Here is a 21959-nt window from a genome sequence, read left to right on the forward strand (position 1 = left end):
ATATCGCAGGAGTTTCCTCTTGAAATCAGACATGTCTGTGGTAAGGACAACTTGGTTGCTGATTGTCTCAAGGGTTGGCAGTCAAAAATATTTGTGTTTTGCGTTTAGCCAGTGCGTTACCATGGATCACAATTTATTTTGACTGCATGCTTTTCCGTATTGGAGATGAGTTTTGTTTGGGCTCGTTCCAAGGGGACGAGAGTTCTAGAAGCTAGTGAGTTTTAGGAAGACGAGAGTTCTGGAAGCTGAGTTTTAGGATTCTATAGAAAGAAAACGGAGAAAAAAATAATCTGATTGTATATTATTATTTAGAAATATGTGTTTTTAATTGTTGAGAGCCAGTAGACACCATGTTTATATTGTAGGAGGTGAAGCATTGTAGATGATTTTGTGAAATGGAAGTTGTAGAGATACTCTGAATGATCACCTATGAAAAGCCAGCTGACATTTACTCCTGAGGTGCTGACCTGTTACACCACTGTGATTATTATTATTTGACCATGCTGGTCATCTATGAAAATTTGAACATCTTGGCCATGTTCTGTTATAATCCCCACCCGGCACAGCCAGAAGAGCACTGGCCACCCCTCATAACCTGGTTCCTCTCTAGGTTTCTTGCTAGGTTTTGGCCTTTCTAGGGAGTTTTTCCTAGCCACCATGCTTCTATACCTGCATTGCTTGCTCTTTGGGGTTTTAGGCTGGGTTTCTATACAGCACTCTGTGACATCAGCTGATGTAAGAAGGGCTTTATAAATACATTTGACTGATTGATAGATTGATTGTACAACTGAATCCATTCAACTGAAATGTGTCTTGGGTACACATATTGGTGTCACCTCGTTAGTCAGTATGTGTTACACCTGTGCTGGCTTGTCCATCTTGTTAGTGGGAAGGTGTTTCAACTGAGCTGGTCCAGGTTCTATTTAAGAGTGTCAGGCCCAGTGCTCCAGTTGTCTTGATAGATGTGGAGAGTCAACACCTTTAGTTGCGCTACCATTTTGTGTTAAGATGTTTTCATTTCAGGTTGAAGCTTCTTTCTGAAGAGAGCTTTTTTTTGAAGAAGAAAAATGAATACAAACAAGCAAACCTGGTCGGTTCCAGGGATTGGTATAGCAAATACCGTAAGATTTTCATGGACTGAAAAGGAGATGGAACCTTGGGGCAGGGAAACTTTTGGAAGGACCATATTGATGGGATGCCTCAAGATAGAGGTGAAGGAAGTACTCTGCCTTCAAGGCAACCCAAATGAAAAGGGTTTTGATGTGACGTTTCACAAGCAAGAGAAACATGATGATGTATTGAAGATGGCAAAGGAAGCGGAAAGAAAAGGACCCCTGTGCCATTATGCGGTGACCAGCCTGGCAAAGAACAACTTCAGGGTGGTCACAGTAAACATGTACAATCCGCACGTGAAGGATGAAGAAGTGAGGGCCTTTCTGGGGAGATACATGGACAATGTCTCCTCAGCGAGGTACCTCAGGGACTTCCTGGGTTTCTGGAACGGGAGGAGAGGGTTCCAGGCGTTACTCAGGGAGTCCCCGAAGAGTGTGGATGGCTACCTCCATCCTCCGGCGATGTTCTCCCTGGGGGCTGACAGGGGAACACTCTACTATGCACGTCAGCCCCCGTTCTGCAGGCATTGTATGGCCTACGGCCATATCCTGGCCTCGTGCAGCGCCAAGAAATGTCGTTTTTGTGGGTCGGAAGAGCACGAGGCCAAGGAGTGTGACGAGCCCAAGGCTTGCCACGGGTGTGGCTCGAAAGTACACCTGTGGCGTGATTGCCCGGCTCGTCACAGGTCATACGCGTCTGCAGCTGGGGGGGGAGCGGGGGATGGGGGGAGGAAAGAAAGGACTCGTGCGGATTGCATGGATGGCACAGGGGAAAAGACGCCGCAGGAAGAAGATGGGAAGAAGGATGAGGTGGGAAGAAAGAGGCGAGGAGAAGAAAAGAATGGAACAGAAGGAGAGAAGAAAAAGGGGACGGAAGAAGGTGGAGGAGCTGAGAAGAGGGAGAAGGGGACAGTGGTACGAGAAGGAGTGGAAGAGGGAACGGGGACAGTGACGGAGAAGGAGGGAGGAGTGGAGGTGGGAGGGGAGGGTTGGGGGGGGATGGGGGGGAAGGAGTGGGGGGACAGCCTGCCAGGCTTCCTCGAGGTCGAAATGAGGGATTTGGTGGAGGAGTTAGCGGGGATGGGATGTTGTGTCTCCCCGCTACCTCCTTCACCAAAGAAGAAAGGGATAAAGAGGGGGAGCTTGGCAGGAAGTGAGAGGGAGGGGGTGTGGAGGGGGGGGGGCTAAGAGAGTGGCGGGGGGGGGTAATTTGTCCTCCCGGTTTGCCTCAGCCCTTGCATTTTAGTGGATGACTCCAGTGAGGGGTCGGTGGGCTGTTTGCTAGAGGGATCCCAACTCCTGTTTGGGGAGGTGGGGTCCCCTACATGCAGCCCCGAGGCAAACAGGGGGGGGATGGTGGGTGGGGAGGGAGGACCCAACACATTGCCTGGGTCATGGGTTGGGATGGAGGACGGGGGCGTCAGGAGAGGAGAGGACGTCCCCGCCGGTGGAGATGGACCAGGGGAGCATCGGGTGAATCTCCTGGTTTTTCTTTGGGTTTTGGGTTTTTTATTTGTTGTAAATAATTAAATGAATAGTTCTGTTTCTTTTTTTAGTCTAAATGTTAGGGGGTTAAGGGATAATGTTAAAAGGAGGGCGGTTTTTTGTTATTTAGAGGGTGTGGGGTTTGATTTCTGTTTTTTACAGGAGGTTCACCTGAGGGATGGTGGGGACGTGTGTAGATTTAAGAGGGAGTGGGATAAGGGGGAATCTTTTTGGGGCATAGGAGGGGTGCACTCAACAGGAGTAGGGATTTTGTGTGGGCATAGAGAGGTTAAAATAGAGAACAATTTTGTAATAATGCAGGGTAGAGTTTTGGGGATAGATGTTAAGTTTAGAGAAGCTAGATATAGGTTAATTGGGGTGTATGGGCCACAGGTGGCGGCAGACAGGAGGGAGATGGTGGACTGTCTGGCGCCCCTGTGTGTTACAAACAGGCACTTGGTGATAGGAGGAGACTTTAAGGGGGGTTGCGCGGAGGCTCGACTACATTTTTGTATCCAGGTCTTTGGGTCAGTTGTCTGGGCGGCTGTTGCCTGTTTTCTTCACGGATCACGACGGGGTGTTCCTGCAGGTGGGGTCGCCAGTCTGCCTCTTCGGTAGGGGGTACTGGAAGTTAGATCGGGATATACTGGAGGAGCAGGCTTTCGTTGACGCATTTTTTTGTTTCTTTCGGAGGCTTGACGGCCTCCGGTCCATGTGCGAGGGGGTGTTAGAGTGGTGGGATTTAGTCAAGGGGAAGATAAGGGCTTTTATAATAGGATATTGTAGAAGGAAAAAAAGGGAGGAAAGGAGGGAGGTGGATCGTATCCAAAGGTTAATTGAACTCGAGTACGAGGCAGGCAACCTCGGCGGGTCGATTGACTGGGAGAGATTCGCAGCCCTAAAGGCGCAGCTCAGGGAGCTGCAGGAGCAGAAGGCTCGAGCTTTCCTGGAGCGTGCGCATAGTGGCTTTCTAGAACATAATGAGACTTGTTCCGCTATGTTCTTTAAGTCGGTTAGGGCCAGACAGAGTAGGAAGGTAATGCAGGGAGTTAGGGAAGAAAATGGTAGTATAGTAAGTAAACCAGAGGAAATGGTCAGGGTGACAACTGATCATTTCCAAGGTTTATTTAAGGAAAGGGAAATAGATGTAGAGCAGGGAAACCTGTTTTTAGAACACTTGTCCCGGCGGTTGCCAGAGGACATTAGAGACGTGATGGAAGCCCAGATCTCACTAGAAGAGGTTGAGAGCGCTCTTAGGAGGATGGGAAAAGGGAAGGTGCCTGGGATGGATGGGTTGCCGGCTGAGTTTTACCTCAAGTTTTGGGGTATACTTGGACCAGTGGTTCTCGAAGTCTTGAAGGCCATCCTTGAGACGGGGGTCCCGGGGGGATCAATGGCTGTTGGTGTGCTGTCACTTCTTTATAAGAAGGGGGAAGCAACTGACCTTGGCAGCTGGCGGCCATTGACCATGCTGTGCGTAGATTACAAGATTCTTGCAAAGGTTTTAGCAGACCGGTTGCGCACAGCCCTTCCCTACGTCGTCCACGAGGATCAGACGTGCGGGGTAGAGGGCCGCTCTATAAGATGGAACCTACAGTTGATCAGGGATTCCATCGCTTGGGTTGAAGATAGAGGGCTGCCTTTAATGGTAGCAGTGCTAGATCAGGCGAAAGCTTTTGATCGCGTGAATAGATCTTTTCTATTCAGGGTGTTAGGTAGATTAGGATTTGGGGAGAAGTTTATAGGATGGATCAGTACATTATATGTCGGAGCGGGGTGTCGAGTTAGTGTAAATAGTCACTTAGGTGACGTTTTTGACCTCTCGTCTGGGGTCAGTAAGGGATGCCCACTCTCGGCTCTCCTCTTCGTTCTGTACATGGAGCCTCTGGGGGCTGCCATTAGGGCAGACACAGGGGTGGAAGGCTTGTTGATCCCTGGAAGCGGTGGGCTGCGTGTTAAGATGACGCAGTACGCCGACGACACTTCCTTGCTGTTGTGCAAGGACTCGTGCCTGACAAGGTCCCTTGCCATCTTTGGGGATTTCACCCGAGCGTCGGGAGCAGTTCTGAACCATGCAAAGTCTTCCGTCAACTTTTTCGGAAGATGGCGCGGTAGAACGGATGTGCCTGGGGGGTTATCTCTCTGTGAAGGGGCCCTGAGGATTCTCGGGGTTCATTTTGAGACCTCCGGCTCAGCGACGCTAAACTGGAACATGCATATCGCAGTGGTACAGAGGAAGCTAGCAATGTGGAAGGCTAGGTATTTGTCTTTTATGGTCAAAGTCCTGGTCCTAAAGGTGGATGTGTTGCCGTCTCTTTTGTATTTGGCATACATCTACCCATTGCCGGCTTGTCTGAGGAGGCCTCTAGTGAGGCTTGTGTTTCAGTTTATGTGGAGTGGCAGGTGCGAGTGGGTCGCCAGGGCACGCATGATCTGTCCCATCGGGGAGGGAGGTAGGGGGTACCACATTTCCCCCTCAAGCTGGACGCCATTTTTGTTTCTTTCTTGTTGACGGAGCTTGCTCGTCCGGTTATACACCCGTCCGGTTACCTCCTGCGGGTGTTCTTCTCGTATAAGGCGAGAAGCGTAATGGTGTGGTCTAACGCGGGTCCTCGGGCGGAACAGCTGCCGTGGCACTTTGGCCATGCGGCCAAGTGGCTGCGTGCGCACCCCGAGGTTGAAGTTGCCCGAGTAGGTTTAGACCACAGGCACCTGTACGATGAGGTCAGGCAGGCAGGGAGTCCTGCGCCTGTAGCGGGCATCTCGTCAGTGGTCTGGGAGGAAGTGCAGGCGTGGGGCCTGGACAACAGGCTCAAGGACCTGAATTGGTTGGGCCTCCATAAGTGCTTGCCGGTACGTGCCATCTTGTACCGGTATAGTTTGGTGCAATCCCCCACCTGTCCAAGATCCTCTTGTGGCAGGGGGGAGACTGTGCGCCATGCCTTCTGGGACTGTGCCTTTGCCGGACTAGTCTGGGCTAGGGCACGGGTGATGCTAGGTGTGGTTAGGAGTGATTTTGTTTTGACATGGGCTAGGCTAGAGAGAGGCGTAGGGAGAGCAAAGGGAACGGATAGGGACAGGTTTCTGCTCTGGCTTCTCATGAGTCTCTTTAAAAGGGACTGTGGGAAGCCAGGCAGAATTTAGTCAAGACAGGGAGAGATTGGGGGTGGAAGGGATAGTGAGAAGGGTGGAAGGTGATTTGAGGGGGAAGATGAAGAGGGAGGAGAGGAAGTGGGGGAAGCATGCGGCACGGGAGAGGTGGAAAGGGGGTTTAGGGCTGGGAGTGTTAGAGTGAGTTTGGTAAGGGGATAGATTAGGGAAGGGGAGATAGGGAAAGGGTTAGGTATTGGTTAGGTATGACGGGGAGGGACGATGCTCCCCTGAGGTTTGTTTTTGTTTGATGTTTTTGTAAATAGAATTAATTAAGAATGAATGAGAATGATGATTTTGTAATATTATGAATGGTATTGATTGTAATAAATTATTTTAACCACCTTTTTGGTTTGCTTCCTGTCTTTAAGTTTGGTGTGGGTTTTTCTTTTGTTTGCCTCTTCTTGGGCAGAGTTAGTGGGTCTCATGGTGGGTGTCTTTCAGGTGCCAGTTGTTGTTACTAGTCAACTTTCAATGGACACCCCCATAGTGTTTTTCGGAGCCCCTCCTATAAAACAAGCTTATATTTTGGGTTGGAAATTGCATCCAGTTATTAATATTTTAATCAATGACATTTCCTTAGGATACTCATCAGTCTTTCAGTTATTCTTCTGTTTTTTATACTGTTATGTTTGTTGTGTACTAAATATGTTTATTTTAATTTTATGTTTACCTGTGAAGCCATTGTGTTGCAGCCATGTCTGAAATGTGCTGTATAAATAAAGCTTGATTTGACTTGAACCTATTGCAAAACAAATGAACCCTCTTAGTGTCCCCCTTGTCCCTTTTAACTAGACCAGGTACTGTGTTACAGCTGCCACCCCAGACCTTTCATGCATGACTAAAAACACCTCTCTTTAGGGAGTTAGCCAGTTAGCATGTAGCGGTTAGCTTAACTCTCTTCAGGGCTTTAGGGAGTACCTCTCTTCGGGGGCTTTAGGGAGTTAGCATGTAGCAGTTAGCAGTTAGCTTACCTCTCTTCAAGGCCTGGAGAGGTATGTGATGTAGCCGGGAGGCTGAGGAGAAGAGTTGAACTGGGAAATAACCCACTACCCCCGGCTGGGAGGCAGGAGAGGAGAACAGACAACAGAAATGAAACACGTGACTTGGGTTGCAAATTTTTTTTTCTTCCAGAAACCTTGGTTAGAGGATTCTGGATTTCCTGTTTATTCCCTCCTGATTCTGTGAATCCTCCAAACAGGATTTCTGTTCAACCTGGACATTATGGGAAAGGTACTGTGACATCACAGGTCATAGAACAGTAGAAGCAGTCAGCCATGTCAGAAAGACTCACTTTTATCTAGGTAATATCTATAGGCTAAACCCTGCTAGCAAAACAAACCAGGCTCTCTGTTGTGACAGACAGAGACACTACAGAAAGGATTAAACAAGAAACTGGCTAAACAGCTCCTCGACAACATAACACCCTCCACCATACCGTACACTACACCTGACCCACAGGTACACCACACCTAGTGGACCACTCCCAAATGGCACCTGGTTCCCTATATAGGTGTCCTACTGTTAACCATAGCCTTGTAGCACACTATAAAGGGAACAGGGTTCCATTTGAGATATTGTCACTCATTGTTACATAGAACTCTTGTCTTTCAACAGAAAATAACACCCAAAGCATAACACACATTTCCTCTTATCTCCTTGTTTCTCTGTTCCCTTCAGCATCAAACCCCCCATCATACCTCATGATAAGACAGGAAGTCTTGTAATGTGGCTCGTGATGGTAGGTAGGTCAGTCGGGTGATGACTCTCAGGATGAACCTCTCTACATAGGAATCCATGAACGGACCCTTGTACTCTATAGGGCCAAACCTCCAGAGACAGACAGAGGGGGAGACAGATACACCATGTCAGAGTAGGAGGACCCATTTAGAACCAGACGGGGGGGGAGACAGATAGAACATGTCAGAGTAGGAGGACCCATTTAGAACCAGACAGGGGGGATACAACATGTCAGAGTAGGAGGACCCATTTAGAACCAGACAGGGGGTGGGGGATACAACATGTCAGCGTAGGAGGACCCATTTAGAACCAGACAGGGGAGGGGGGGAGATACAACTGCACTAGAACAGGTAGATGACAGGGTATAGATATAGAGCAACTAGACTATATCTCATTTAACTCTGCTAGAACAGGTAGGTGACAGGATATAGATATAGAGCAACTAGACTACCTACTTTACCTCTTGTAGAACAGGTGTATGACAGGGTATAGATATAGAGCAACTAGACTGGCCCCTTTACCTCTTGTAGAACAGGTGGATGACAGGGTATAGGTATAGAGCAACTAGACTACCTCCTTTACCTTTACCTCCTTTAAGTATTAGATTTTACTGCCATGGTCTAGTATGTCACTGCCATTCACAATGCTGGCAGGGGTGAAAAAAAATACCCCAGATATGAAATTGCAAGGCTTTAGTTCAGTGGGCTACTCCATTGTTGATGAAAGCAGGGGAAGTGTTGTGAGTAACAGAACTTCCTGAGATGTGGGGGAAGGGAAGCTGCTCACTGATTGCCTGTAGTGACAAGGGTCCCCCATAAATCTATCACTTTTCCAACTGACATGTCAAATTCTCCCCCAAATCTACCACTAATATACCAAGCCTCTACAGACGTTGTCTTGTATTGACAAACAGAACAAATCATTTTACATTCAAATATGTCATTTTAAATGGCTCAATTCAATCCAGCTGGGCCTTTTTAACTCAGACAGTTGTTCCTGCTGTAGATGTTATGCCTTTGTACAGATCTAGGATCAGTTCTCCTCCACAATGCATATTCAGTACCGGTCAATTTTTTTTATTTTTTTTATTTCACTTTATTTAACCAGGTAGGCTAGTTGAGAACAAGTTCTTATTTGCAACTGCGACCTGGCCAAGATAAAGCATAGCAGTGTGAACAGACAACAACACAGAGTTACACATGGAGTGAACAATTAACAAGTCAATAACACAGTAGAAAAAAAAGAGAGTCTATATACATTGTGTGCAAAAGGCATGAGGAGGTAGGCGAATAATTACAATTTTGCAGATTAACACTGGAGTGATAAATGATCAGATGGTCATGTACAGGTAGAGATATTGGTGTGCAAAAGAGCAGAAAAGTAAATAAATATAAACAATATGGGGATGAGGTAGGTAAAATTGGGTGGGCTATTTACCGATAGGCTATGTACAGCTGCAGCAATCGGTTAGTTGCTCAGATAGCAGATGTTTGAAGTTGGTGAGGGAGATAAAAGTCTCCAACTTCAGTGATTTTTGCAATTTGTTCCAGTCACAGGCAGCAGAGAACTGGAACGAAAGGCGGCCAAATGAGGTGTTGGCTTTAGGGATGATCAGTGAGATACACCTGCTGGAGCGTGTGATACGGGTGGGTGTTGCTAGTGAACTGTGATCTGAGATAAGGCGGAGCTTTACCTAGCATGGACTTGTACATGACCTGGAGCCAGTGGCGACGAATATGTAGCGAGGGCCAGCCGACTAGAGCATACAGGTCGCAGTGGTGGGTGGTATAAGGTGCTTCAGTAACAAAACGGATGGCACTGTGATAAACTGCATCCAGTTTGCTGAGTAGAGTATTGGAAGCTATTTTGTAGATGACATCGCCAAAGTCGAGGATCAGTAGGATAGTCAGTTTTACTAGGGTAAGTTTGGCGGCGTGAGTGAAGGAGGCTTTGTTGCGGAATAGAAAGCCGACTCTAGATTTGATTTTAGATTGGAGATGTTTGATATGAGTCTGGAAGGAGAGTTTACAGTCTAGCCAGACACCTAGGTACTTATAGATGTCCACATATTCTAGGTCGGAACCATCCAGGGTGGTGATGCTCGTCGGGCGTGCGGGTGCAGGCAGCGAACGGTTGAAAAGCATGCATTTGGTTTTACTAGCGTTTAAGAGCAGTTGGAGGCCACGGAAGGAGTGTTGTATGGCATTGAAGCTTGTTTGGAGGTTAGATAGCACAGTGTCCAAGGACGGGCCGGAAGTATACAGAATGGTGTCGTCTGCATAGAGGTGGATCAGGGAATCGCCCGCAGCAAGATCAACATCATTGATATATACAGAGAAAAGAGTCGGCCCGAGAATTGAACCCTGTGGCACTCCCTTAGAGACTGCCAGAGGACCGGACAGCATGGCCTCCGATTTGACACACTGAACTCTGTCTGCAAAGTAGTTGGTGAACCAGGCAAGGCAGTCATTAGAAAAACCGAGGCTACTGAGTCTGCCGATAAGAATATGGTGATTGACAGAGTCGAAAGCCTTGGCAAGGTCGATGAAGACGGCTGCACAGTACTGTCTTTTATCGATGATGGTTATGATATTGTTTAGTACCTTGAGCGTGGCTGAGGTGCACCCGTGACCTGCTCGGAAACCAGAATGCACAGCGGAGAAGGTGGGATTCGAGATGGTCAGTGACCTGTTTGTTGACTTGGCTTTACTTGGCTTGACCTTAGATAGGCAGGGCAGGATGGATATAGGTCTGTAACAGTTTGGGTCCAGGGTGTCTCCCCCTTTGAAGAGGGGGATGACTGTGGCAGCTTTCAATCCTTGGGGATCTCAGACGATATGAAAGAGAGGTTGAACAGGCTGGTAATAGGGGTTGCGACAATTGCGGCGGATAGTTTCAGAAATAGAGGGTCCAGATTGTCAAGCCCAGCTGATTTGTACGGGTCCAGGTTTTGCAGCTCTTTCAGAACATCTGCTACCTGGATTTGGGTAAAGGAGAACCTGGAGAGGCTTGGGCGAGTAGCTGCGGGGGGGCGGAGCTGTTGGCCGAGTTTGGAGTAGCCAGGAGGAAGGCATGGCCAGCCGTTGAGAAATGCTTGTTGAAGTTTTAGATAATCATGGATTTATCGGTGGTGACCGTGTTACCTAGCCTCAGTGCAGTGGGCAGCTAGGAGGAGGTGCTCTTGTTCTCCATGGACTTTACAGTGTCCCAGAACTTTTTGGAGTTATTTTTTCTGAGTTATTTACAGGATGCAAATTTCTGCCTGAAGAAGCTGGCCTTTCCTTTCCTGACTGACTGCGTGTATTGGTTCCTGACTTCCCTGAACAGTTGCATATCGCGGGGACTATTCAATGCTTTTGCAGTCCGCCATAGGATGTTTTTGTGCTGGTCGTGGGCAGTCAGGTCTGGAGTGAACCCAGGGCTATATCTGTTCTTAGTTCTGCATTTTTTGAATGGAGCATGCTTATCTAAAATGGTGAGGAAGTTACTTTTAAAGAATGACCAGGCATCCTCAACTGACGGGATGAGGTCAATATCCTTCCAGGATACCCGGGCCAGGTCGATTAGAAAGGCCGGCTCACAGAAGTGTTTTAGGGAGCGTTTGACAGGGATGAGGGGTGGTCGTTTGACTGCGGATCCGTAGCGGATACAGGCAATGAGGCAGTGATCGCTGAGATCCTGGTTGAAGACAGCGGAGGTGTATTTGGAGGGCCAGTTGGTCAGGATGATGTCTATGAGGGTGCCCTTTTTTACAGATTTAGGGTTGTACTTGGTGGGTTCCTTGATGATTTGTGTGAGATTGAAGGCATCTAGCTTAGATTGTAGGACTGCCGGGGTGTTAAGCATATCCCAGTTTAGGTCACCTAACAGAACAAACTCTGAAGCTAGATGGGGGGCGATCAATTCACAAATGGTGTCCAGGGCACAGCTGGGAGCTGAGGGGGGTCGGTAGCAGGTGGCAACAGTGAGATACTTATTTCTGGAGAGAGTAATTTTTAAAATGAGTATTTCGAACTGTTTGGGTATGGACCTGAAAAGTATGACATTACTTTGCAGGCTATCTCTACAGTAGACTGCAACTCCTCCCCCTTTGGCAGTTCTATCTTGATGGAAAATGTTTTAGTTGGGTATGGAAATCTCAGAATTTTTGGTGGCCTTCCTGAGCCAGGATTCAGACACGGCAAGGACATCAATTGTTTGGACACACCTACAAATTCAATGTTTTTTCTTTATTTTATCTATTGTCTACATTGTAGAATCATAGTGAAGACAACTATTAAATAACACATATGGAATCATGAAGTAACCAAAAAAGTGTTAAACAAATCAACATATATTTTATATTTGAAATTCTTCAAAGTAGCCGCCCTTTGCCTTGATGACAGCTTTGCACACTCTTTGTATTCTCTCAACCAGCTTCACCTGGAATGCTTTTCCAACAGTCTTGAAGGAGTTCCCACATATGCTGAGCACTTGTTGGCTGCATTTCCTTCCATTCCGATTCATCCCAAACCATCTCATAGGCATAGTTGTGCTGTCTTCGCAGTTAACTCTAATGAACTTTTCTTCTGCAGCAGAGGTAACTCTGGGTCTTCCTTTCCTGTGGCAATCCTCATGAGAGCCAGCTTCATCATAGCCATTGATGGTTTTTGCGACTTGCACTTGCACTTTTGCGACTTGCGCATTGACTGACCTTCATGTGTTAAAGTAATGAGGGACTGTCATTTCTTTTTGCTTATTTGAGCTGTTCTTGCCATAATGTGGACTTGGTCTTTCAGCAAATAGGGCTATCTTCTGGTTTGCCTGAGGCTGATGCCGTGCAGGTGTTGGTACACATGCATATACACACACTCACTCAAATGAACAAATACAAGAACACACACATACATGTAATAGTGGCAGACATGCACACAAACATATACAGTTGGCATTGCTGTTATGATTTTAGTTCCTTGATGACCTTTGTTTTAAATGTGTTATTTTGTTTTATTATTTTTTGCATTGTTGTTTGCTGTTTTCTTCTGTCTTTTCCTTTTTTCTCTTTAGTTCATTCTCTTGGTTGTTCGTGAATTGGGGGTTTCTTGGGGGTGGGGAATGGAATTCATTGTTTTTTCTTCCTGAGGGGGGACTGTGGGAGGGGTCTCGAATGGTTGAGGGACAGCTATTGGGGATCTTGGAGGGTTCGGGTTCACATTTTTTGGCCTGGTGGTAGATTGGTCAATGTGCCCTTGAGCAGGGCAATGACCCTGGATGCTTCTGTGTGTTGCTCTGAATGTGAATCTGTTGGGTGACTGGTGTGATGTAGTTGTTGAGTGGCTTCACTGCAAGTATATTGTATGATAATAGTAATCAAAAAAACATTATTATTATTATTTATTTTTTTACTTTTGCAAGCTTGAGCTTGATATCGAGCTAGTGTGACCTTCCTGGTCCCATCTCTCAAGTCAGTGAGTCAACACAGGAAGAAGCAATGGATGGATAGTTCATTTATTTCCAAAGCTGCAATGATGGGACACACACAGTATGGATGAATGATCAGTAGTGACGGGATATAAATGGCACTCCCACAGCAATTCTACATAAATCTGCCCTATAATAATACTAACAAAAAAAACAGTTGAAATGTCTATCAAAGTTATTGTGATCGTATAGTGGATTTAACAATTCCTAATCATTCCTAATTTACTATAATAAAAATAAATACATTATTTCCATGTGTCTCATTCACATCATCAGAATAAACTGTCATCCATTTTAGTATCAAAATATATCAAATTAACCTGGAAAAAAAATACTAAATGTATTCTGGTGGTAAAAAAGTATGATACACCTAAACTAACAAAACCGGGATAAAAAAACGGCTGGTGTTCATGAGTTTATAAAACATACTTTATACATTTGTCATAAATTACCTGCATTCACGGGACACATAGTGTGGATGAATGATCAGTAGTCAACAGGATAACAATAGCACTCCTAAAGAAGATGCATTTTCAGCATTAAATCCACATGGAAAACTGAGATTCAGCAAATAACATATAAGGAGTGGCTTATTTGACGCCAAACCAACAACAGTAGTTACTAAAACATAAATTGCTAATGTATGATTTAAAACTTGGATTTTACGATGTAATGTCAACTTTATACATTTCTATTCCAGGACAACATTTTCAAATTCTCAAAAAATCTGCCGTGGATTACCCAGAATCCCATACCTTTATCACTGAGTGTAATGTAAACACACGAGCAATGGTCTAAGGTCAGTGCATCTCAGTGCTAGAGGCGCCATTACAGAACCTGGTTCAAATCCAGGCTGTACCATAACAAGCCGTGATTTGGAGTCGCATAGGGCAGCGCACAATTGCCCCAACATCGTCTGGGTTAGGGTTTGGCAAGGGTAGGCCGTCAATGTCAATAAAAATGTATTCTTAACTGACGTGCCTAGTTAAATAAATGTTAAATCTATTTTTAAAATGTAACTTCATTACAACGTTACACTGGCATACAAACACGGTAGCACAGAGTTGATCATCCATATGACGTTGAGAAATACTGCATTGTGGGTAGTTTAGAAGATATCCGGAAATAAGTTAATAAATATGTAATAATGCAAAAACATAACTGTTTGTACTTATAGGTAACCATATCGTGACTACAACTAGCGTACTAATTCTTAACCACACTGTATTGTTACACTGGTGAGTAAAAACGAATGCTTCCTACACTTTAACTATTTATTAAAGATAAAATATTCATTTTACTCAGCTGCGTTACCCACTCCAGTCAGCAGATGGCGGTGTGAGGATTTACGGTACTGTTGGTGTGACGTGTTATCTAGTGGACGGAACGCTTCTTTCAACAGCAGCAACAGTTCGTCAGCCACCTCGGTAGCTTGCTAGACAAAATAGACGAACCAATAAAGCTCTATAGACGCTTTCGTGTATATTAGCCACTGTGTTTTAAACTCACTTCTGTCGTCTAGTTAGTTATCCGATTTAATTACATATTTACTGTGTTGTTGTTATTAGTCAGCTAGCGGGCTGGTTAAGTTAGCATTAGCCTAGCTTGCTAACATCTCCGACCATGAGCTCACTAAGCAACTCTCCTCCTGCTAAAGAAGAGGGGGTCTGCTGGACGGAGAAAGAATCTCTCGTTAAAGAAGAGGAGGCTGTTACAATACAAAAACAAGTAGAGGGTGAGGTAGTTACCGTGAAAGAAGAAGAGAAAGACCTTTCAGTGAAAGAAGAGAAAGACGTTTCAGTGAAAGAAGAGAAAGACGTTTCAGTGAAAGAAGAGAAAGACGTTTCAGTGAAAGAAGAGAAAGACGTTTCAGTGAAAGAAGAGAAAGACGTTACAGTGAAAGAAGAGGAGAAAGAGGAGGATGTTACAGTAAAAGAAGAGGATGACGTTACAGTAAAAGAAGAGGAGAAAGAGGAGGATGTTACAGTAAAAGAAGAGGATGCAGTTTTTGGAGTGAAAGAGGAGGAGGAGGAGATTACTATTACATCGGAAAAGGAGGAAAAAGAAGAGGAGGAAACTGGATATCTGGGCCCGATTTCCCAAAGGCATCTTAAGGCATCGAATGGTTCTAACGATGGATGTGCCCTGATTAACACTAGTAAGTACTGTCTTAAAAACAGGCACAAACTCTGCAGTTGTTGAACTGATGTCTGGTGTTAAAGGGGAAATACACAATAGCTACATCCATATTTAGACTTTTTAATTGTGTTTATTTATAGCCATTGATTCTTGAAGAATATAACCCATGAGCTTAGTTCAACTGAACCCCATCAGAACCCCAAATACGCTTTTTTACTCCAATGTTTAGAAACAATGTAAATAAACACTGTATTGCATCAAAACATGGTTAAAACTATAATGTTGATGTCATGGATGGTCAGTCCTTTCATCTATAGGTCTGTCTATGAATTTGAGAGTAGTTACATTTCTCCAGCCCCATCCATCATCTTATTAGCAAAACAGTGGTGGAATTACATTTGAATTACAGCTTTGTTATTGTTTGAACTGCAGATTGATTATTTCTTTTTTAAAGTGACAACCTAGGATTTAAAAAATAACAAAATAACAGTTATAAAGTGTTGGCTTGACAGTCGCTGGACCCAGGTTTGAGTTCAGCTCAGGGCTACCCCCTGAATTCACTACACTATGAATACAAGGACTGGCCATCCATGATGTCATAATTATAGTTTAACCAGGTTTCTAGGCTATATAGTATTTTCTAGAATTCATCCATGATGTCATAATGATAGTTTAACCAGGTTTCTGGGCTATGTAGTATATTCTAGAATTGCCCATGTAGATTTCAGGTAGAGGCGAAATTGTTAGATCTATTGATAAGTCATTGTATAAATATTCAGCCATTTCTTTTTTCATGCCCTTACTTTAAAGGCGAAACATACCTAGATTCAATTACATTAAAGGTGAAACATACCTAGATTCAATTACATTAAAGGTGAAACATACCTAGATTCAATTACATTAAAGGTGAAACATACCTTGATTCAATTACATTAAAGGCGAAACATACCTAGATTCCATTACATTCATGAATTGGTTTGAAACCTTTGTTTTAGAACCTTCTCAAAGTTGGTGCCTTGACGGATTTGTAGAAAACGCTTTATCATAAAACACTATTTATTAAAAACATTTTTTAAACCTTTATTTAACTAGAACAAATTCTTAACAGCTTAAAAACATTTCATTAGCATGAATTACGCTCCGTGAACAAGAAGCACCACATTACAAATACAGTGGGGCAAAAAAGTATTTAGTTAGCCACCAATTGTTCAAGTTCTCCAACTTAAAAAGATGAGAGGCCTGTAATTTTCATCATAGGTACACTTCAACTATGACAGACAAAACGAGAAAAAAATTCCAGAAAATCACATTGTAGGATTTTTAATGAATTTATTTGCAAATTATGGTGGAAGTAAGTATTTGGTCACCTACAAACAAGCAAGATTTCTGGCTCTCACAGACATGTAACTTCTTCGTTAAAAGGCTCCTCTCTCCTCCACTTGTTACCTGTATTGATGATGGCCTACACCGGCCAAAACCGGACGATGCCGGGCCAATTATGCGCCTCCCTGTCGGACTCCCAATCACGGCCGGTTGGGATACAGCCTGGATTCGACCCAGGGTCTGTAGTGACGCCTCAAGCACTGAAATGCAGTGCCTTAGACCGTTGCACCACCCGGGAGCCCCAAAATCATGTTCTAGTGCTGTCCCCAACTGAAATAAATCTTTGTAACCAATTTTTTACATGTATTTTTCCATATATAGACACAAATTGCGCTGTAATATTCCGAATACATTGTGAAAAACTAAAATCGATATTGGTAAATAGTGGTTTCTTCATTAGCATGGAGGAGTTTCTACAACCAAATTGTTTACACCCTCGTGCCGCAATTTTAGCAACACAGGAAGGGGCCTGTATTGGAGACCAAAAGTCTTCTGCCACACTGCTTAGAGTTTCAACAACATGAATAACTTACTTCTAGCCTACAATCATCGATGTTACTACTAATGTGAAAACAAGACAAAATATTACTATTCTTTCTGACTTGACTGTCTTGAGACAATTGTCAAATAATTTGAACATTCTTTAGGCGTCAATTGTTGTACAACATCAATGGCTACGCTGTTGGCATCACCTTTTACAGTGGATTTCCGCTGTTGTGGGCCTTCAACCATCTGTCTGACTTTGTTGCTCACACAGGAGAGAGACGTGACTATCATGGATCCTCAGGGGAGCCTCAACAACCTCATGACGCTGACAAGGCAGAGAAGAGTCTCTCCAGATCAAAACACCCCAAGAAACACCTGCAGAGACCCACAGGGAAGAGAACTCACTGCTGCTCTGACTGTGGAAAGTGTTTTGTTTCTTCAGGATGTTTAAAATCACACCAGAGAACACACACAGGAGAGAAACCTTATGGTTGTGATCAATGTGGGAGGAGATATGTTACTTCTAGCGGGCTGACTAAACACCAGAGAACGCACACAGGAGAGAAACCTTATAACTGTATTCAATGTGGGAAGAGTTTTACTCAGTCATCCAGCCTGATATTACATCAGAGAACACACACAGGAGAGAAACCTTATAGCTGTATTCAATGTGGGAAGAGTTTTACTCAGTCATTCAGCCTGATATTACACCAGAGAACACACACAGGAGAGAAGTCTTATATCTGTGCGCAATGCGGGAAGAGATTCGCCTCCTCAGCAGACATTAAAATTCACCAGAAAATCCACACAGGAGAGAGACCTTTTAGCTGCTCTGACTGTGGAAAGAGTTTTGTTCGCTCAGGACAATTAAAATCACACCAGAGAACACACACAGTAGAGAAACCTTATAGCTGTAATCAATGTGGGAAGAGTTTTACTCAGTCAGGCAACCTGGTATCACACCAGAGAAGACACACAGGAGAGAAACCTTATAGCTGTGATCAATGTGGGAAGAGGTTTACTCAGTCAGGCAACCTGGTATCACACCAGAGAACACACACAGGAAATAAACCTTTTAGCTGTGATGAATGTGGAAAGAGTTTTACTACATCTAACCATCTTATTGTACACCAGAGAACACACACAGGAGAGAAACCTCATTGCTGTGACCAATGTGACAAGAGATACTCTGATAAAAGATCACTGATCAAACATCAGAAAATACATACATGAAGGAGTTATTTCATGATATCAATTAAATAATGTCACAATGTAGAATGTTTTAACATTGTAGCAGGAGTATTTTAAATTATGTCACATTGTAGAATGTTTAAACATTGTAGTAGGAGTATTTTAATGATATCACAGTGTAGAATGTTTTAACATTGTAGAAGGAGTATTTTAATGAATGTCACAATGTAGAATGTTTTAACATTGTAGTAGGAGTGTTTTAATGATATCACAATGTAGAATGTTTTAACATTGTAGTTTGAGTATTTTAATGATATCACAATGTAGAATATTTTATCATTGTAGTAGGAGTGTTTTAATGATGTCACAATGTAGAACCTAAAATGTTTTTGTCCCCTGTTCTATTGATTTCAACATGATATGGATATTAGCGTCAGGGGGAAATCCAGGCTCTGAATTGAAAGAGTATTATTTATGTGATTTAACAAAAAGTTACTAACAAAAAAAGGGTTGTGTTACACACACCACGTTGGCCACCAACTTAAATCAAAATGCAACACTTCAAAATGTAGCTAGCTGTTTTCTACAAATTGTCCTCTAACCAGGGATGTACACATTATTCCCAGATTCTGTGTGGTTTTTGGTCAGTCAGGTTTAACAGGACGTGTAACCTCATCTCCCTCCTGTTGCACACTTGATTTCAACATGAAATCGAGGAGTTATGACAAATAAGTGTTGTGTTCCTTTGTTTAGTGACCCCTACATTTAAATGCATCACTCCTAAATGTAGCTGACTGTCTTCTGCAGGTTGTCCTCTAACCAGTGAGGTAAAAGATATCTCCCATTTCCATGTGTTTTGTTTAGTTGTGTTAGATTCAACAGCACGAACAACCTAATCCCCCCCAGTTGATATCAGTGATTTATTGCTATTTGTCAAAACAACAGCGTTTTTGGTGCCGTTTATAATAATATGATTATTGTGACAGTAGTTTGTGTATATAGCTAATTTTATGTTTAGCTTTTCAATTTATCACAAACTGTTTCTACATATTGGTTATTGATTTGGACACGTTAAAACTGTGTTTTGACATTGGGGATATCCCACCTAGCAAAATGTAATTGAAAAGAAGACTATGCCCGGCATGAAAGTTGAAAATATATATAAAATATATAATATTTTTCAATGAAAACAACTTATTTTCGAAATACTTGCAGCCTATACACATGGACGCAGTATAATAAATTGGTCTATAATCAATTTTATTAACAATCTGACATCACTCCAGTATTTGACAACATTCAAGTGCTAATGGTCTTTATTCCACTACTGAAGAAGCCTGACTCAAATCACCTCATATTTCAAACATTCAGCCTGACAAAAGATACATGTTTTATTATTCCATGCCTCACCATCAAGTTAATTATTGCCGATACATATTTACAAAGGGGTGTACATTTGCTTTTGTTATATCATATTTACAATTATGTAACATTTAGTAATCATAGTTATCCATGCAACCAACTTGACATTTTTGGGTACAATTATATTGACATTGTTACCCTGCTTTTATAATATCAGGGTTCATTGGGGTCTGGGCCCCGATCCAACAACATGCCTATGTAGTGAACCCTGAAAAGAGTGAGAAGCTCCGCAGTGAGGTGGAAAGTTAATACGGGATATTGCAGGAGTTTCCTCTTGAAATTAGACATGTCCATGATAAGGACAACTTGGTTGCTGATCGTCTCAAGGGTGGGCAGTCAAAAATATTTGTGTTTTGAGTTTATCTAGTGCGTTACCATGAATTACCATGGATTATTTTGACTGCAGGTTTTTCCGTATTGGAGATGAGTTTTGTTTGGGCTCGTTCCAAGGGGACGAGAGTTCTAGAAGCTAGTGAGTTTTAGGAAGACGAGAGTTCTAGAAGCTAGTGAGGGAAAAAAGTTTTTCTTTCTGCTTTTTAATTGATGACAGCCAGTAGACACCATGTTTATATTGTAGAAGGTGAGCATTGTAGTTGATTATAATGTGAAACGGAAGTTGTTTTCTGTTGGTGGTGAGCATTCTCTTAAGGTGTTACAGTCTTTGGTTTTTCCATTTATGTTTTGAGGTTGGACGTTAGCACGTACAGCTCGTTAGCACGTAGGACGCACTGATTGGTGTCACTTCGTTAGTCAGTATGTGTTACACCTGTGCTGGCTTGTCCATCTCGTTAGTGGGAAGGTGTTTCACCTGAGCTGGTCCAGGTTCTATTTAAGAGTGTCTGGCCCAGTGCTCCAGTTGTCTTGATAGATGTGACAAATCAGCTACCATTTTGTCTTCCTGTTTTTAAGTTTGTTGTGGGTTTTTCTTTTGTTTTCCTCTTCTTGGGCAGATTTAGTGGGTCTCATGGTGGGTGACTTTTAGGTCCCTGTTGTTGTTACTAGTCAACTTTCAGTGGACACTGTGAGAGCAAAATTGCTAGATTGTTATTATACTTTTATTGCATCAAATGGTGGTTTTATGCAACAGAATAGAGGATTCTTATAACTATTGTCTGTGTTCTACTGAGGATGGGCATCTGGGAACATTGACAGGAGATTTACAATGTCTTTTGGGTGATTAAAACCTAAAGAGACCCCATTCCAGAGCATGAGTTACTGTTTCTGTTCTATATGGTACCAGGGAGGGATGACCTCAGGGCCAGACCCTGGTCTCTACTAAGAGTACTGTTTTTACTGCACATACTGTCTGCTGAGAATTAGTAGTATTAGAAGTATCTTTCATACAAATCATAACCTTCTGACCCGTTCTATACATCTGTTGGTCGTGTAGATTGAAAGGGGTGTATCTTGGCTGTAACAGACTTTTGTATCGGGGCTCTCAATGAATCATCTGGGGGTGATTCAACGACCAGCCATCACTATCGTAGAGCACTCAATTGATTCACTTTGTATGTGTATGTTGTATTGACCTGCTCTCTTAAGTGAATAAAGATTTAGTTTAAGAATAACTCTGACTTGTGTGAATTTTGTCTCAGTTGATATGAAAGAAATTAACCATCCCCAAATGTGGTTATCTTCACTTGGTGACCACTCCTGACGACCTGGGTAAATGGTGCACCAGGGATCCCTCTAACTTGGGATCTCAGGGAGACCACACTTTGGGAATGGAGCAGATGGACCCACCTTTGATCTGAGAGGCAGCGAGCGCCGAGTGGATACCACATCTCAAACCTCGTTTTTTAAAAAAGAGGTGAGCGAAACACGCAAAGTGTAGTAGTTCGAAAAGCCTCGTAGGGTCTGAGTGTGTGTGAGGGTGGCACCTTGGAGGTGTAAACAGGGCCCAGTCAGGAGGCTTTGAGTGTGTATTCCTGTATTTTCCCAGTATGGGAGGAGATGCTAGATTTATTGAATAAACCTTTTTCCATAAAGTTAGTGAACCACGGTGGCTGACTAGCTGTTGATATTGAAGCATCCCGTCCACTAGATTATACGTCACAGTGGCAGAATCACCTGAAAGACGCACATCGCCATTGCTGACTGGAGTTGGTATCACAGTTGAGAAAATAATTTCAGACAAAAAGCGACTGCCTCTAAAAACCAACGACTCCCTTTGAAAATGGGCGATGAAACATTTATTATAGTGAAAAAATGTACTACAAAGTGTAGCTAAATAGAATAACTGCAGGCAGAACAGTTGAAACTGGAGCAGCAGCACAGCCAGGTGGACTGGGGACAGCAAGGAGTCATCATGCCAGGTAGGCCTGAGGCATGGTCCTAGGGCTCAAGGTCCTTCGAGGGAGAGAAAGAGAGAATTAGAGAGAGCATACTTAA

General features: G+C 43.6%; 1 protein-coding gene across 1 annotated transcript; it reads left to right on the top strand.

Annotated features, from left to right (window-relative positions):
* The first annotated feature begins 1868 nt into the window (after positions 1–1868).
* Positions 1869–21130, top strand: LOC121841548 (oocyte zinc finger protein XlCOF6.1-like). Its single transcript, XM_042310638.1, has 3 exons — positions 1869–1936; positions 14912–15105; positions 17227–21130. The coding sequence occupies exons 1-3, from the start codon at positions 1869–1871 to the stop codon at positions 18186–18188; spliced, it is 1224 nt and encodes a 407-aa protein (XP_042166572.1). The 3' UTR covers positions 18189–21130.
* Positions 21131–21959: the final 829 nt, after the last annotated feature.

This window comes from Oncorhynchus tshawytscha, linkage group LG32 (assembly GCF_018296145.1).
Source record: "Oncorhynchus tshawytscha isolate Ot180627B linkage group LG32, Otsh_v2.0, whole genome shotgun sequence".
Classification (NCBI taxonomy): Eukaryota; Metazoa; Chordata; class Actinopteri; order Salmoniformes; family Salmonidae; genus Oncorhynchus; species Oncorhynchus tshawytscha.